The 15,910-nt window shown below is 50.7% G+C and overlaps 1 protein-coding gene across 14 annotated transcripts in view; it reads right to left on the bottom strand.

Moving 5' to 3' along the window:
- Positions 1-7,383, bottom strand: part of LRRFIP1 (LRR binding FLII interacting protein 1) — a 158,573-nt gene extending 151,190 nt beyond the window's left edge. For all 14 annotated transcript variants that reach the window (XM_055291096.2, XM_063645783.1, XM_063645785.1 and 11 more), the window contains exon 1: positions 7,222-7,383. In XM_055291096.2, coding sequence (XP_055147071.1) covers positions 7,222-7,317 — 96 coding nt within the window. In that variant the 5' untranslated portion in view covers positions 7,318-7,383. The remainder of the gene's footprint in view (positions 1-7,221) is intronic.
- Between the last annotated feature and the right edge of the window lie 8,527 nt (positions 7,384-15,910).

The following is a 15,910-nucleotide window of genomic DNA, read 5'->3' as shown; positions in this document are numbered from 1 at the left end:
GGTAAAATAAATTCTCAGAATGGTGGCAGAAGGAATGGCAGGTGCAGGAAACCCTGAGAATATACAGACCAGACTGGATCTAGAGGACAGAGGTCTCTAGTGGGTAGATTTCCATGGGAGAATAAAATGGAATTGAGAGATTATCTGATTTGTTTAATCATATAGAACATAGCATTTTGATGGGTTCTGTTGAAAACTTTGTGGAGATATGTTGATATACAGATAGATAAGCTAGATATGTAGGCAGATGAGCAATGAAAAAGAAAATAAATCATTAACTCTAGAAGAAGCAGAAAGTTGTATAAGGAAAGAAAGATTATAGTACACTGCTTGGCTCTGCAATTGACATTATTTACATAGCTGGCAACATCATCATCATCACCAGCATTTACTGAGCATTTACTATGTGACAGTCATTGTTCAGAGGTCTTTTTGTGAAAGATCTCATTTACCTTCATAACTGCCCTGGGTGAAGTATACTCCTAAAACTTTCCCATCTTACCTATGGGGGAACTGAGGCACAAAGTTGATAAGTAACTTGCCCTAAGTCATGGTATAAGGGACAGAATCAGGATTTGAACCCAGGAAATCTGATTCTGGCACCCACACTCTTAAGCAGTCTGTCCTGCCAGTGAATATTCATTTAGCCCCACACTACAATGAACTATAGTGTGATTCAGAGAAGGAAAGGAGGGAGCCGGCCTGAACTGGGCCCATGCACACCAAGTCCCATCATTCAAAGCAGGAGCCAGCTGACAGCATCTACAATCGATAAACCAATGTGTAATACATTATGCATGTTATTTATAAACAAGGAGACCATTACCAGATCATTGAGGATCTTGTAGCTTGTTTAAGGACTTGGCTTTTACGGAGTGATACGAGACACCCTTGGAAAGTTTTTATCAGAGAACTGGCATGATCTGACATATTTTAAAAGGACTGCCCAGCCTGCTGTGTGGGGAACGGCCTGAGAATATGAGTAAAAACATATATTACTCTGATGAAATAAAAATGAATTTTTTAAAGATGAAAGGATGGAAAAAGAAGATGAGAGACACAGTAAGGCAGAGACAGATATGGGACTCTCTCTCCTGAAATGTCACTCCTGGTGGTTCAGAGGTCAGTGGGGGACAACATGTGCCAGGGATAGGAAGGTGGATTGCCTGCAGGACATGGCCTGAATGGGGTCTTGGAGGGAGCCAAGGGGCTGATCTAGGAAGCAGCCTGGGCCATGAACTAGCAGCCCCTAATTAATAGGTGGCCTCAGCCATGTCCCATGCTGTCTCTGTGTCTGTTTTCTCTCTGTCAAACAGAAAGACTCTGAACTCTTTTCACAGGATTTAAACAAACTATGGGAGTAAAGCTTCCAGAGTACCTGGCACACCTTGGGTCTTAGAAGCAACCTCCGTTCGCCCCTCTCTCCTTTCCTGTCTCACACTCACTGGGGACAGGCAGGGCTCACAGGGGACGGGCAGGGCTAGAAGCCAGGTCCTGGATTTCCCTCATCCACACGGCCTCTCATGCTCTCCACACACACACATCCCAACCCTGAGTACCAGGCCAACGAGTGGCTCAAGAGTCACCCAGAAAAGGAAGAAGGGAGACAGCTGGCCCTCTGACAAAAATAGCTGTGGGGTGGGGCCCAGGGCCATCGGGGACCAGCAGGCCTGTCCACAGCTGAGTTTTCTGTGGACTCAGAAATCCAGAAGCATCTTTCGGGAATCACACAAACAGCCCAAGGTCACAGGCACAGTGTTCGCGCCCTCCAACAGCTCAGACTGTCGGTAAAAATCCGTCTGGGACGCCAGTCTTGTCACATTCCTAAAACCTTGCAGACGATCTGCCAAGATGGGTGTTTGGCTTAGGAGAATCAGCTGCAGAACGGCCCTCAGGAACTCCACTGCGGCTGGGTTACAACTGGAGGCAGGATGTTGTTCAGGCTGGACAGTCCTATGTCCTGCTGGGCACTGAACGCCCCTCACCTCTCCCAACTCCTGTGGAACAAAGGGGCAGGGCCCGGCCCCAATGGCAAACCAGTGTCCAGCAGCATCCAGTTGGTGTGCAATCTGCTGGCCAGCCTCAGAAAGGCAAATTCATAGAAGAAAAAAGTCATGAAATTCACTTTCAAATCAAGTGAAATAGGCTGTAGGGACAAGTCTGACATCTTGGTTGCGTGCAGGTGAACGCTGGCCCTGGGGTCACCTCACCTGAGGGCGAGGGACTGCAGTGGGGACCCAGATTTGCATCTTGGCAGCCGGGCTCTGTCCTGGACTCTCCACCCCAGAGGGGCCGGGTCAGGTTAGTGCTGGAGAGAGGGAGAGTGAAGTTTCCACACTGAACCCCATTTCTGGACTGTTCTGGAAAAGAACACGTGCACCCCACCCCCAGCTTGGTTCTCCAACAGCCTTGAGGAGAAGAGAGACAGGCTCCCTCCACACAGGCTGATATAGGAGGGCTATTTGGGAAGGACAGGGAGAAAAGATGAATGAAAGGGGGACTTAGGATGAAAAGACACGATATTTATGAACTACCCGAAACAAGGGGCATGGCTTTATGTTGACTTTCAGAAGCAGAGCCCATGGCAGGACTGGATATGAGCCCTGTCCCAGCAGGAGCATGAGGGAGGCAGGCCGGTCAGGGAAGGGCTGGCCTGGGAGGTGGCCTCAGCAGGAATCGGCCTCAGTCTGGCCCCCAGAGAGCTTCGGAGCAGGAAATGTACCGCAGAATGGGTTGCACCTTGAAACAAGGCTGGGGGACATTTTGTGACCTCACAAAATGGTTATTTGATGGCTGCAGGCTGCCTTAGGGGCAGTGAGACCCCTTCTCCACAACTGGATTTCTTGGGGGCAGTGTGACCCCTTCTCCACAACTGGACTCCTGTGTGGCCATGGCTCAAGTGAAAGGCGGTAGCTGTGAGGCCTGAACAGCCAGCACCCGCAGGCCCACGAGTCAACTTGGGGCCAGCGGAGGGGAGCTGGGTGGGGCAGCAGTGCCCCTGCCATGGATCAGGGCCCGAGGCCGCAGGCCACAGAGGGGCCAGCTCAGAGAGAAGGCTGCAGAAACAGTTATGGGGGAGAGGGGCCCCGTCCTGCTGGGTGAGGAAGGGGTACCTGCGGCACCACGAGGGGATAATAAGCTCACCGCACTGTCGCAAGGCCCCACGGCGAGTTCCTAATGCAGCATGCATAAATGACTGTTCCTGTTGGGAAAAGCCTTCTTCATTTGAGAGCAATACTTTGAATTGCATGGTGAGACCAGCATCACTTTACTCAGCTGCAGAGTGCTGAATGAGAAGTTTGGGATGTTATCAAAATGCACCAGCAGAATGTGCAATGCGGTAGGAGAGGAAAATCTATCTGCGTTGGAAACACCCCTCCCCAGAAGTGGGAGGCGCAGCTCATGCCTTTGGTGTTAATGAGCTTCTGCAAGTGCGTACTAAACCTTTTTCCTGATAACATCCCGCCTGAATTCCACTGCAACAAGAGAGTGAGAAATAATCGACTTGCGATAACACAGCGTTTGCAAATAACTCCCTTTACTATACGCTTGCCTAGAGTTTAAACCATAACATGGAAGCAGGACATCGGCTACAGAGGCAGAAATGCACCCTCCAAAGGCTGCCTCTGCCATGAGTCCTGCTTCTACCCAGAAGACTGCAAAGCCCTGTGCAGGGGAGCCTAGCTCTTCTCCTCGCTCCAGCGGAACTGGAACCCACGTCCCTGCCAGGTGACTCAGGCTTCACAATGACCTCAGCCCAGAATTTTCCACTTACTTCTACCAAGTGCTAGCCCACTCCCTCCCACTTTCTTGAAGGCTCCCCAGTTTCCATTCAGGCCCCCACACCTTCCCAAGTATTTCAGGGAGACTGGATCTCCCCAGTCCCAGGACGAGCCTGACAGGTCACAGGGTAGATCCACCCTCCTTTGCCACAGGCACTGAGCCCCTAAGTCCACGATCCTTGTCACCAGAGCTTGGTGCAGGAGTGGCCAGGCAGACTCATGGAGGTTAACCGTGGAGATACTGCTAGCTCTCTGGAGAGAGCCACCAGAAGAGATGGTGTGTGGGCTCCACAGGGGCAGCCCGGGAAAGCCAAGGCCAGCTGGCCTCCAAGAAGCAAGTCAGTCTGAGGATGGGGCCACCCGCAGAGGATGGCCCAGCCCAGCCAGCTGCACAGGTGCTGTGGGAAAAAGAGGCCCGAGCCACTGGTGAGGCTGGCGGGGAATCCTGCCCTGCCTCCAGGCTTGCTGTGCTCCAGCCAGTATACTTCCCCTTGTCAATGCCAGTCCAGTCGGGGTTTCTGTCCCAGCAGCCAAAGCATCTTGACTGGTAGATACAGCCTTCAAGAACTCAAAATGCCACTTCCTCCAGGAAGCCACTTCTGAGACCACTGGCCTGCTGTGATTCTCTCTCATGTCTAAACCGTCAGAACACTGTCTACGCCCTTTTTATATCAGATCCCTTCCTGTCTTCTGTTAGTATTATCGATCTACAGGTGTCAACCCCTTTCTGACCCAACTCCTGGAGGGCAGGCAGGTCCTTGTCGGGTTCCTCCCTGACTCTCCAGTCTCCCCAGGACAGGAATTTGGATACCATGGCTTGTATCTGTTGAGTCAATGAGTGAATAAGAAAGTACCGAACCTAAGACAATTTTGTTGATTTCTATAAGAACCCCGATGAATTCAAGGAATAGATATTTGCCATTTGAATAGTGATTTTCGTTTTCACAGTTGAGAAATAGAATTTAATTTGTACTAAAACATAAGATGTCACACCTGCTCCCTGCAACCCTATCAATCTGTGCTACTCAGCACTCGTAACAGCTGCATCTACGGCTGGGTTTTACGGGGAGGGGTGTGTAAGGATCTCTCATATTTACCCACAGCCTAGTTACGTACTTTACATTGCTACCCACTTTCTTTAATCCTGACAGCCAGGGGAGATTTTTTCTTCTCCATTTTAGAGACGAGAAAACAGAGGCCCAGAGGAGATTGAGTAACTCACCTTCCTAGGATGGCACAGCTAGCTAAGAACTATGTCGTTTGTTTCAAAGCCCAGCTCTGACTCACAAGTCTATCTCTGTAACTCCAACTGCATCTCCCTGGTAGGAGGCAGGACCTCAGGGCTCTCAACCCAAAGAGTGTTCCCTTGCCTTTCTTTTCAATCTATTTTATAAAAACCAGCAGATAGGCTGGGCGCAGTGGCTCACGCCTGTAATTCCAGCACTTTGAGAGGCCAAGGCGGGAAGATCACTTGAGGCCAGGAGTTTGAGACCAGCCTGGCCAACATGGTGAAACCCCATCTCTACTAAAAATACAAAAATTCGCCGGGTGTGGTGGTGTGTGCCTGTAATCCCAGCTACTGGTGAGGCTGAGGCAGGAGGATCTCTTGAGCCTGGGAGGTGGAGGTTGCAGTGAGCCAAGATCACACCACTGTACTCCAGCCTGGGCGACAGAGGGAGACTGTGTTAAAAAAAAAAAAAAAGAAAAGAAACACCAGTGGATAACAGGCAAGCTCTGGAAACTTTCATTCTTCTCATTCTTCTGCCCCATAACCACTGACATCAAGACAAGGCTCGCGATTCACTGGCCACCTCTGGCCCTTACAGGGAACACTTGTTAGGCGCTGTGGTCAAATGCATACGTAAATGACTGTCTTCACAGGAGGGAGTTATACTCAAGCTACTATATTTAGCAAATGTCTATATTTAGCCAAAGGTCCTTTAAATGCCTTGTACTTCTTTTGTTTATTAATTAATGTAACAGACATTGATAAACACCTAGTATGTGCCTGACTCTGTGCTGAGCTCTTGAGATACAAAAGTAAGATAATTCCTGTCTGGGTGTCACCTTCTACAGGTGAACAAATAATGATAAGGTATCCTGACTGCCATGCCAGGTGCGGGCATGCCATGGAGGGCCGTGGAGCCAGGAAGCCTTAGGCCTGGTGCGATGTGAGAGGGCTGAGAGTCTGGAAGGTCTCCTGGAGGTCACAGTGGGCTTCCAGGAATGAATAAGGGTTTGCCTGGAAAGCCCTTTTCTGTATCATACAGAGAAACACAGAAGTCTTTATTCACTCAATAGTCAACAAATACTGAGTGACTGCCACATGTCCGTAAGAGCAAAATCAGGTATTTACAACTACAAACACCTAAGGATTGGTTACAGAGTAGATCCCCCAGAATATCTGACGGATGCAGCCAGACACCACAGTCCAAATGGCTTGGAGGTGTTTCCTGTGGGAAGAATTATATGTGGAAAAGCTCGCCATCACACCCAACACGGAAAAGAACCTGTGAAGCGGGTTACAAGGCAGAGACTTTCTTTGCATTCATACACCCAACCTGGCACACAGTTCAAATGCTACAAAGGGAACACTGTCAAAAATTAAGCTTCCTTTGTCCCCCTGGGGCCGCAACCTATTGGCTCCCCTTTTCCCAAGCTGCTGCTCTCTGTCCCTATACGGCTTTCTGGATGTCATGCACATTCTTTAGCCTTAAGGTAGAACCCTTGCGGAGGAAAAAAAAGGCATTTGTACAAATACCCACTCTACTGCGCCTTCAATTTGTCACAGGTAAAGTTCATCACCAAACATGATCTTAGTTACAATAAACTCTGCCCAGGAAACTTTGATGAAGACGTTTCAGTGAGCCTGGACCTGTTTCCAGGCTCAGTCCTGAAAGAAAATTCAGTGATCCCCAAGTTCATCTCTGAGCTGCACCTTGAGTGACATCGATGGATGGATGACAAATGGTCACCTGAGCGACTCGGCCATTTCAGCAGGGCCATGTGGCCTCCGGCGACCGTCCACCGCCTCCAGGTCGGGCCTAAGCCCCTGCCCCCTCCCATGCCGCACAACAAAGCGGGGCGCTCGCCCCCGCCCGGCCAGCCCGGGCCACCTTGCGCGCTGGCGGCGCCCGGCTCCTCTCCCGAGGGCGCAGCGGCCGACGGTGGCCGGGGTGGGGGAGGGCGCGCAGCGTCGCGGGCTGGGCCCCGGGGCTGGAGGACGGGTGCCGGGTCCGCAGGCCGCCGAGATCGGGGCCGGGGCGCAGCGCCTGGGGATCAGCCCCCCCGGCGCACGCCTGCCCAGCCCACCCGCCTGCAGCCGGACGCGCAGTGGCACAGACGCGCAGCGGGACAGACGGACGCCGGAGAGACCCTGACAGCCGTCCGGCCCCCGCGCCCGCCCCGCGCCCCCCGGCTGCCTGCCCGGCGCCCTCACCTCCCGCGCGATCTGATTTAGCGCGTCGTCCTCCGCTGTGAGCCGCTCCCGGTTGGGGAGCCGCTTGCGCCCCGATCCCTGGGTGCCCATGTCCATCGACCGCGTCGCCCGCAGCTGCCGCGGGGCCCGTTGCTCCAGCCGCTCGCGCCGCCCCTGCCCGGCCCCGGCCCCGGCCCCTCCCTCCGCCGCGGCGTCATGGCGTCAGCGGGCGCTGGGCCGGGGACGCGGGGACGCGGGGGGACGGGGGCCGCGGGGACCCGGGGGATGCCAGAGCCGGAGGTCCGCAGCGCGGGCCAGGGACTCCAGGGGCCAGGGACGGCGGGGCGGGGGACGGGGGCGGGGGGCGGAGACGCCAGGTGTCAGGGACGATGGGGGTCCCATACCACGGGGACGCTGGGGATGCCCAGGGCCGGGTACGCGGGACTTGAGGGACCGGGGGCCCCGGAGGGTGGACTCTGCGGGGACTGTTTGGCGGGCCGGTAATCGCGGAGCGACGCGCGGCAGGGCGGTGGGCACCGGTTGAGTGGGGACCTGCGGGGAGAGCTGGGGGTAGGAAGGCTTATCAGGGGCCTGGGTTGCCTTGAGGGGTTTGCACGGAGGGGTGGGCACAGGGTTTGGTTCAGCCTGGCGCTCCCCATTCCGCGGTGAGTCGGGGTGGGAGTCCCTCGCCGGGGTGGGAGCTAGGCTCTGGGGTCAGGCCGAGATGTGCTCGGATCCGCCCGCCACCGCCGCTCCTGTGACCTTGGCCAGCCTCCTGGGCGCCGGTTTCACAGCGGCATGGTGTGGATGTGTGCGTTTCTGTCTTTACACGCGTGTTCTCCGTGCTGGCATCCATCCTTCTCCCCGCCGTCTGCCCCCTGAGATCAAGGACTTGTCACTTCTCTCGTGGATCCCCAGCCTCTAGGATCGGGGCAGGTGCATCGCGGCTCTCTCCTAGTTGTTGAAAAAGTAATGAACTTACCTGCGCTCTCTGAAGCTCACAGTCTACCCTCTAGAGGTGGATTTAAAAGTAAATCAAATCGGAGGGTTAGGTAGGGGTTAAAAGCCCCTGCCTAGGGCACGGCAGGACCACCGGGTAGGAAAGTTACTGGCGTGTGTGGGGTATGGGGAGAACTTCAGTGTGGCTGGACCTGGGGAAGGATGGGAGGGAGGGTCGTGATGGAAGAGGAGAGGAGGCTGTACTGAAGTCACCTGTGATTCCCCCCCCCCCCGTGATAAGGACAGTTAACATTTCGGTGTATTTCCAGCCAAGTGATGTGACCAGATTGCTTTGGGTTCTTAAGGAGGTGGCCTGGAAGCTGTACGAAGGTGGGAAGAGGAAGGGGGCCCCTCCACCCACAGTGGCAGGGAAAGCTGTTGGAGGTTTCATTGCAGGGAAAAGACAGCGAGTCCAGTGACATGGGAAGGAGGGCAGATCCAGGTGACATTGCTCTGAGTGCCTGAGCTGATGCAGGTGGGTTGGCAGGGCTGACTGTGGCCTCGTTCATGACTGAACTCTGGGAGCAGATAGTGCACCTGCACATTGTAGGCACTAAGGAAATAGGTGTTGACTGAATCTTCCAGGCCATATTTACATTACTTCAGAGGCCATACTCCTTAAGTGACAGAGTCCTCCTTGGGGGAAACCTTGAGCCGTGGCCTCTTGCGCTGCCTTGGTCTTGCTGGTGGCTGCTCACCGTTTCCCAGCCCCTGGGGCACTGCAGGGACTGTGCGTCTTTGCTGAGGCTGGTTCCCATGAGTTCACTCATTCCTGCACCCACACCTGCTGCCTGCCAGATGCTGAGCTGGCGGCTGGGGCATAGCTGGCAGACACGGCCGCTGCCTCTCAGGGCTGACTTGAGATGCCTGGAGCTCCTTAACTAAAGCCACATCCAAGTTCCAATGTCTCCTTTCTAAAAGAAGTCTCCCTTTGCTTTCTGTCCTTCATTGGAACTTTGAGCCACTTTTTGCTAACACCTAAATCCTCCATCCTGATGTGTTGAGGCCAGGAAGACAGGCGCTGACCCCATCTTTCTCATCTTTAAGCCTTCACCAGGGATTGGCTGTGCCAGTTGCTTAGTGGAGTGCAGTGGTTGAACTTGTGGACCAGAGTTCACTTCCCAACCCTCCTCCCCACTTTCCCTGTTGGATTGTTGTCCAGAAACAGGAGATTCACTGCCACGGGGACTGGCCACAGGTGTGTCTGAACAGCTCCAGCTGGTAGACGGTGTTCTCGGACACTATGGTGAATTCAGCTTCCTGTCCCTCCCCCATCATCTGTCCGCTTCCAGAAAAAAGCCGCCTTTCAGGAATCATCAGAAACAACATCGCGGGGTCCTCTGATGACCCCATGACATAACAACTTCCTGGCTACAGTCCTCTTCCCCTGGCGATGTGCTCTCAGAGTGCTCCCTCCACTCTGTGACTGGTTCTCACTTCAGAGTCAGTTCCCGCCTCTAAATGGAAATACAGGTGCCCACTGTCTTAGTTCCTTTGTGCTGCTATAACAGAACGCCGTAGACAGGGTCATTTATAAAACCACGGAAATGTATTGTTCACAGCTGTGGAGGCTGGGAAGTCCAGCGTCAAGCTTCCAGCAGAATCAGTGTCTGGTTGAGGTGAGGTCCATTCCTCACAGATGGCGCCTTCTGTGTGGAGACGGGCTCCCTCCAGGCTTCTGTGTAAGGGCACTCATCGCATTCATGAGGGCTCTGCTTCAGGATCTGGTCACCCGCAGGCCCTACCTTGCATTGAGGGTTAGGTTTTGACATATGAATCGGGGGGCCACCGCCATCCAGACCATGGCCTCTACCTTGTCAGGGTAGGGACAGTATTCTAGGCAAGAGCCCTTCCAGGGCTTCACACACAGGCAATCGATCAATCATCCTTGCAGCTCCTGTCCTCAAAGGCCCAGGTCTGGAATGAATGGCGAACAGCAGTTCCTGCCTGGGCAGAGGGGAGGTAGACAGAGACATCAGACAGCTTGGTGGGTCTTCTCTGTGCTTGGGGTGCCTCCTGGAGGAAGATAAAGACCTACAAGACTACATCATGCTGATCCATGGGTTCACCGAAACATTTTGGCTTTTCCTCCACCCTTGACCCTCGGCCCTCCCTGCATGGAAGTGCATGAGCCTGTTTCCACTGAGAAGACTGGCCTCCGCCACCAGCACTACTGACCCCTCCCATGTAGCCCTTCTCCTATTCCAGATGGTGACACTACCCACCAGGGCTTACTTCAGAGCAGGAAATTGACAAATTATATCACAGACCTGATGTCCAGGGCCAGAGAATTAACATGTTCATCTCCAAGCCTGGTGCCAAGTCCCTTCACAAAAATACAGATGCCACCTTCAGGAAGCCTCCACGAGAAAGTGGAGGCAGCCAGGGAAGCCTTGGCAAGGGAAACCACATGGAGGCGCCGTCCCCAGCACAGGTTTGCCTTTGTTGAGGAGCTCAGTGGGCAAGCTCTGTGGGCTGGCTGGGAAAGGAAGTTGATGAGCAGCTATGGAGGGGTGTCCGGCCTGCATGAGGACTCAGAGCTTCTCAGGCAGACAGCCATCTGAGCCACCACGTGGGCCATAACGTGACTCACTCTGGGTCCATTGAGAGCATTATCCACGTGGGCCTACCTCAGACCTCTTTTACCAGCACTCCAGCCTTGCTCTTCCAGTTCCCAGAGGATGGAAAGCCCTGCTTTGGATGACAGCTGGAGCAGGGCAGGGGAACTGCAGCCCTCCCCAGGAATGCGGAAGGACCCATAGAGGAGAGCCATTTCTCACGCATGGAACTTGGAGCCAGCACCCTGCCCAGAAGTGGGGCTGGCTGAGGTCAGGGCCTACGTGATGGTCAGGAGGTGAATGGTGTGTCTCCTTTGTCCTGCTGGACGTTTTCAGGTGCATCTTTCAGTAGCTCAATCACAGCACTTCCAAAATAAATCAGTGGATGATGCCAGCCCCAATAAATGCCTCTTCCTTCTCAGGGCACCACCACTTCCAGTAACTTTTTCATGTTTTTTGGAGTAAAAACTTTGGAACCATTTTGAAATCCTTTCTCCTTTCTCTACTAAATCTGATCAAATACCCAGCTGGTCTTTTCCTTCATCTCTATCTGATCATTTCGATCCCCCTTTGGCATGTTTGCTGATACCACCAAGCTCTGCAGCTGGTCCCCCTTATCCCTCATCTGTGGATTACTAGCATAAGTCACCTTTTGGACTTGATGTCTCCAGGGTAGGGTGTCTGAGACAATCTATGGGGCAGGGGAAGCGAATGTAGAATTTCTGTTATATATATCTTCAACTAAAAATTAGAAATCCAATGTTACTAATTTTTGATCTATAAGCTCATTTCAAGCGGTCACTCACTCAAGGCCTTTCAGGAGCTGGTGGTGGCATACTCTCTCGTTACATCATTTTCCGCTTATTTTGATGTATTTCGGTGGACCAGGTAAAATGGATTTATGGATTGCATAACCTAGTTTTAACTAAAACTCAGAGTAGATAAATGGCTTCAAAAGATTTAAAAGATTCCCAAAAGCCACAAATAAACAAGAAAATGAGAGACTTGTTTCTTAGTTCAGGTAGCAGCTCTTCACTGGCCCCAGTGTAAGGTTATCAGGCAGGATAAGAACGTTTAATAACCATCAAAACTATTTAAACATGAATTTACATTTCCTATCATTAATGATTAACTTCATTCTAAGTGGCTGTTGTGCCTTTATTAACTAATGATGATAGACTAGGAACACAACTTATACATGAATATGCAAATACTTGTGGGGGATTAAAAATACTTACGGATCATTTCCATTATCAAAAACATCTGGGTTCTAAGGGCAGGTGTCATGGCTTATGCCTGTAATCCCAGCTACCCGGGAGGCTGAGGCAGGAGCATCGCTTGAACCCAGGAGGCAGAGCTTGCAGTGATACTGCGCCACTGCACTCCAGCCTGGGAGACAGAGCGAGACTCCCTCTCAAAAAAAAAAAAAAAAAAAAGGGTTCTAGACCAGGAATTCATTTTTTTTTTTTTTTTTTTTTTTTTTTGCAGTAAAGAAAGAGTTTAATTGATGCAAGGATCTGATGAAAGTTGGATTCCTCTTACAGTGGGGAAAACGGGCATCTGAACATGAAATTTGAGTCCAATTTTAGAGGGTGATATTTTGAAGTCCATCCATGGGCTGTCTGAATTCCCATTCTACACTGTCCCAATTTAATCCACTATCTACGAAAGCCAGAATAATCTTCTGCAATACACCTCCATCATGCTGCACATCAGAACTGCAGAATGGCTCTAGGGCGGCTGCTGCAGCAGTTCTGGAGGGTACCAGCAGGTGCAAAATGCATCAGTTCACTTGTGATGAGTGATAGTCACAATGCTGAAGTTCGTGAGATTATTTGCTTTAAATGTTATTGTCATAAAATTTCACCTTCACTAAGTGCTACTGGGTGCCAGGAATTTCGCAGCAGGAAAGTGCCTGGTAGGAGGATGTCAGGCTTGGGACGATCACACGCCATGTGTGCCTCTGGGAAGTTCACTGAGGGTGGCGGCTCCTTGGCACATAGTGCCAGTTCTGTAGCCAAAGCCCTAGAGCACCTTCGAATAGCTCTCTTAGGGTAGCTTCCTGAGAGCTGGGACCAAGATTGCCTTTTCGTCCCTCAGAGAGCCTTATTCTGGATGCTTAGAAAATGTGGCTTGACTGAATGAAGAGTCCTTTCTTAAGGTACTGTATCAAACACGATGTGAAAACCAATTTCCTTTTTACTTGGGGAAGAGTAGTAATGCAAATGTAGGTACTTATTGACTAGCAATGTAATCAATTTTCACCTAACATGGGATTTATTAACTATTAATTCAATTGGTTTAAAAAAAAAAAAGGTGACAGACTTTCAGCTACAGGACTTTCTGCAACGGGGATAAACCTTATAGGAAACTAACCCTCCTTCCAACAATCACGAACCTCAAACAAAGTCTAGAACACAGCCCTCTGGAGGCCCTGGGGAGTAAACAAATGCACACTGGGACTGGAGTGGACACAACCTTTGAAGGAAGAGAAGTAAATAAGGAGATGTCTGCTTTCCCAGAGGACATAGCCCAGCCTGCAAGGCACATTGGGAGGGCTTGAGAATGACTGGACCGAGGAGTTAGATGTCTGGGTCTGGGGCTATAAGTGCAGCTGGAAATTGTGGGAAGATCCCAGAGAAGAGGGACAATAGGAGGTTGGGCCTCAAGGTTTGCATACTAACTTACCCAGAATCCGTGGCTAAGTCCCGAACTACGCATGTGTGCGGTGAAATGCCAGGAAATGCCGAAGGAGGCAACAGCTGGAAGCCTGAAAAAGCTGAGCAGAGATTTCAAGATTTCAGCCCAGTGCTGGGGAGATAAAGTCAGGAATTCAAGTCCCACCAAGTTAGAGAGTCTTTCCATTGAAATCTCAGAAGACTGTGCCTTAATAGTGAGACATAGGACTAAGGGCTATGACAGAAAAACCAAAATGGGCCTGGATGCGGTGGCTCACGCCTGTAATCCCAGCACTTTGGGAGGCCAAGGTGGGTGGATCACCTGAGGTCAGGAGTTCAAGACCAGCCTGGCCAACATGGTGAAACCCTGTCTCTGCTAAAAAATACAAAAATTAGCCAGGTGTGGTGGCAGGCGCCTGTAATCCCAGCTACTTGGGAGGCTGAGGCAGGAGAATCGCTTGAACGTGGGAGGTGGAGGTTGCAGTGAGCTGAGATCGCACCATTGCACTCCAGCCTGGACGACAAGGGTGAGACTCCATCTCAGAAAAATAAAACAAAACAAAATGCGCACAAACCTAGAACCAAGTCTCAGTAAGATCAAGGCAAGATGCAGGATGGAGGTATATTTATTAACTGCCTGCTTGAACCAAATTCAACACGCTTCAGAAGAAAAGAACAGAGTCCAGAGTCCAGATCCCCTGTAAAGTGTTGTCCACCATGTCCAGCACAGCAGAGACTTCCTAGACAAGAAGAATCAGGAAAATGAGACTTGGGGCAGGAGGAAAAATAGTCAACTGAGAAATACTCACAGACGACCTAGATGTTGGAATTAGCAGATAAGTCATATAAAATAACCATGGGAAAGATGGATATAATCGACGAAGAAATAGGGAATGTCAGCAGAGATCTGGGAATTGTAAACATGGAAATTGTAGAACTATAAATTACAATATTTGAAATTGAAAATTTATCGAATTATATTAACAACGGGTCAGATAAGGTAGACGAAAGGATCCGTGGACTTGAGGCTTGGTCAAAAAAATTACCCAAACTGGACAGAGAGAAAAAAACTTTTTTCTTTAACAAATTTTTTTGGGCTGGGCATGGTGGCTCATGCCTGTAATCCCAGCACTTTGGGAGGCTGAGGCAGGCGGATCACGAGGTCAGGAGTTCAAGACCAGCCTGACCAACATGGTGAAACGCTGTCTCTACTAAAAATACAAAAATTAGCCAGGCATGGTGGCGCGCACCTGTAATCCCAGCTACTCAGGAGGCTGAGGCAGGAGAATCACTTGAATCCAGGAGGCAGAGGTTGCAGTGAGCTGAGATCGTGCCACTGCACTCCAGCCTGGGTGACAGAGCGAGACTCCATCTCAAAAAAAAAAAAATAAATAAATAAAAATAAATAAAATAAAATAAAATAAAAAATAAATAAATACTTTCACAATTCTGAATAGTTGAAATCATGAGAAACAGTTTTTTTTTTTTTGAGACAAAGTTTCACTCTTGTTGCCCAGGCTGGAGTGCAATGGTGCGATCTCGGCTCACTGCAAACTCCGCCTCCTGGGTTCAAGAGATTCTCCTGCTTCAGCCTCTTGAGTAGCTGGGATTACAGGTGCCCGCCACCACACCCGGCTAATTTTTTGTATTTTTAGTAGAGACGGGGTTTCCCCATATTGGCCAGGCTGGTCTTGAACTCCTGACCTCAGGTGATCCGCCCACCTTGGCCTCCCGAAGTGCTGGGATTACAGGCATGAGCCACCGCGCCCGGCCAAGAAACAATATTTTTTAAAAGAACAGGTTCCAGGGATTCAGGATCCCACAGTGGTCAATTGAATTTTGACAAGACACCAAAATAATTCCATGGAGAAAGAAAAGCCTTTTTTAGTAAATGAAGCCAGGACCATTATATGACAAAAATGAACTTTGATGCTTACTCCACACTATACACGATAAGTAAATCAGGATACTTATCATGTATAGTGTGAAGTTTAGACCTAAACTTAAAAGCAAAAATTATTAAGTTTCTGGAAGAATATGTAGGAGAATATCTTTGGAACCTTGAGGTAGGCAAAGATTTCTTGGACAATTAACAAAAAGCACAATCATAAAATACAACTATTTATTTATTTATTTTTCTCCAAGATGGAGTCTCACTCTATTGCCCAGGCTGGAGTGCAATGGCGTGGTCTAGGCTCACTGCAAACTCCACCTCCCAGGTTCAAGTGATTCTCCTGCCTCAGCCTCCCAAGTAGCTGGGATTACAGGGGGCCGCCACCACACCCAGCTAATTTTTGTATTTTTAGAGACGGGGCTTCACCTTGTTAGTCAGGCTGGTGTCAAACTCCTGACCTCAGGTGATCCGTCTGCCTCGGCCTCCCAAAGTGCTGGGATTACAGGCATGAGCCACTGCGCCCGGCCAGAAAATACAAAATTGATAACTTGAATTTCATCACAATTTTAGAATTCTGCCTT

This window comes from Symphalangus syndactylus, chromosome 8 (genome assembly GCF_028878055.3).
Source record: "Symphalangus syndactylus isolate Jambi chromosome 8, NHGRI_mSymSyn1-v2.1_pri, whole genome shotgun sequence".
In the NCBI taxonomy this organism is placed as follows: domain Eukaryota; kingdom Metazoa; phylum Chordata; class Mammalia; order Primates; family Hylobatidae; genus Symphalangus; species Symphalangus syndactylus.
Note: the sequence above shows the minus strand (reverse complement) of the source record. Positions and strands in the feature narration are given on the sequence as shown.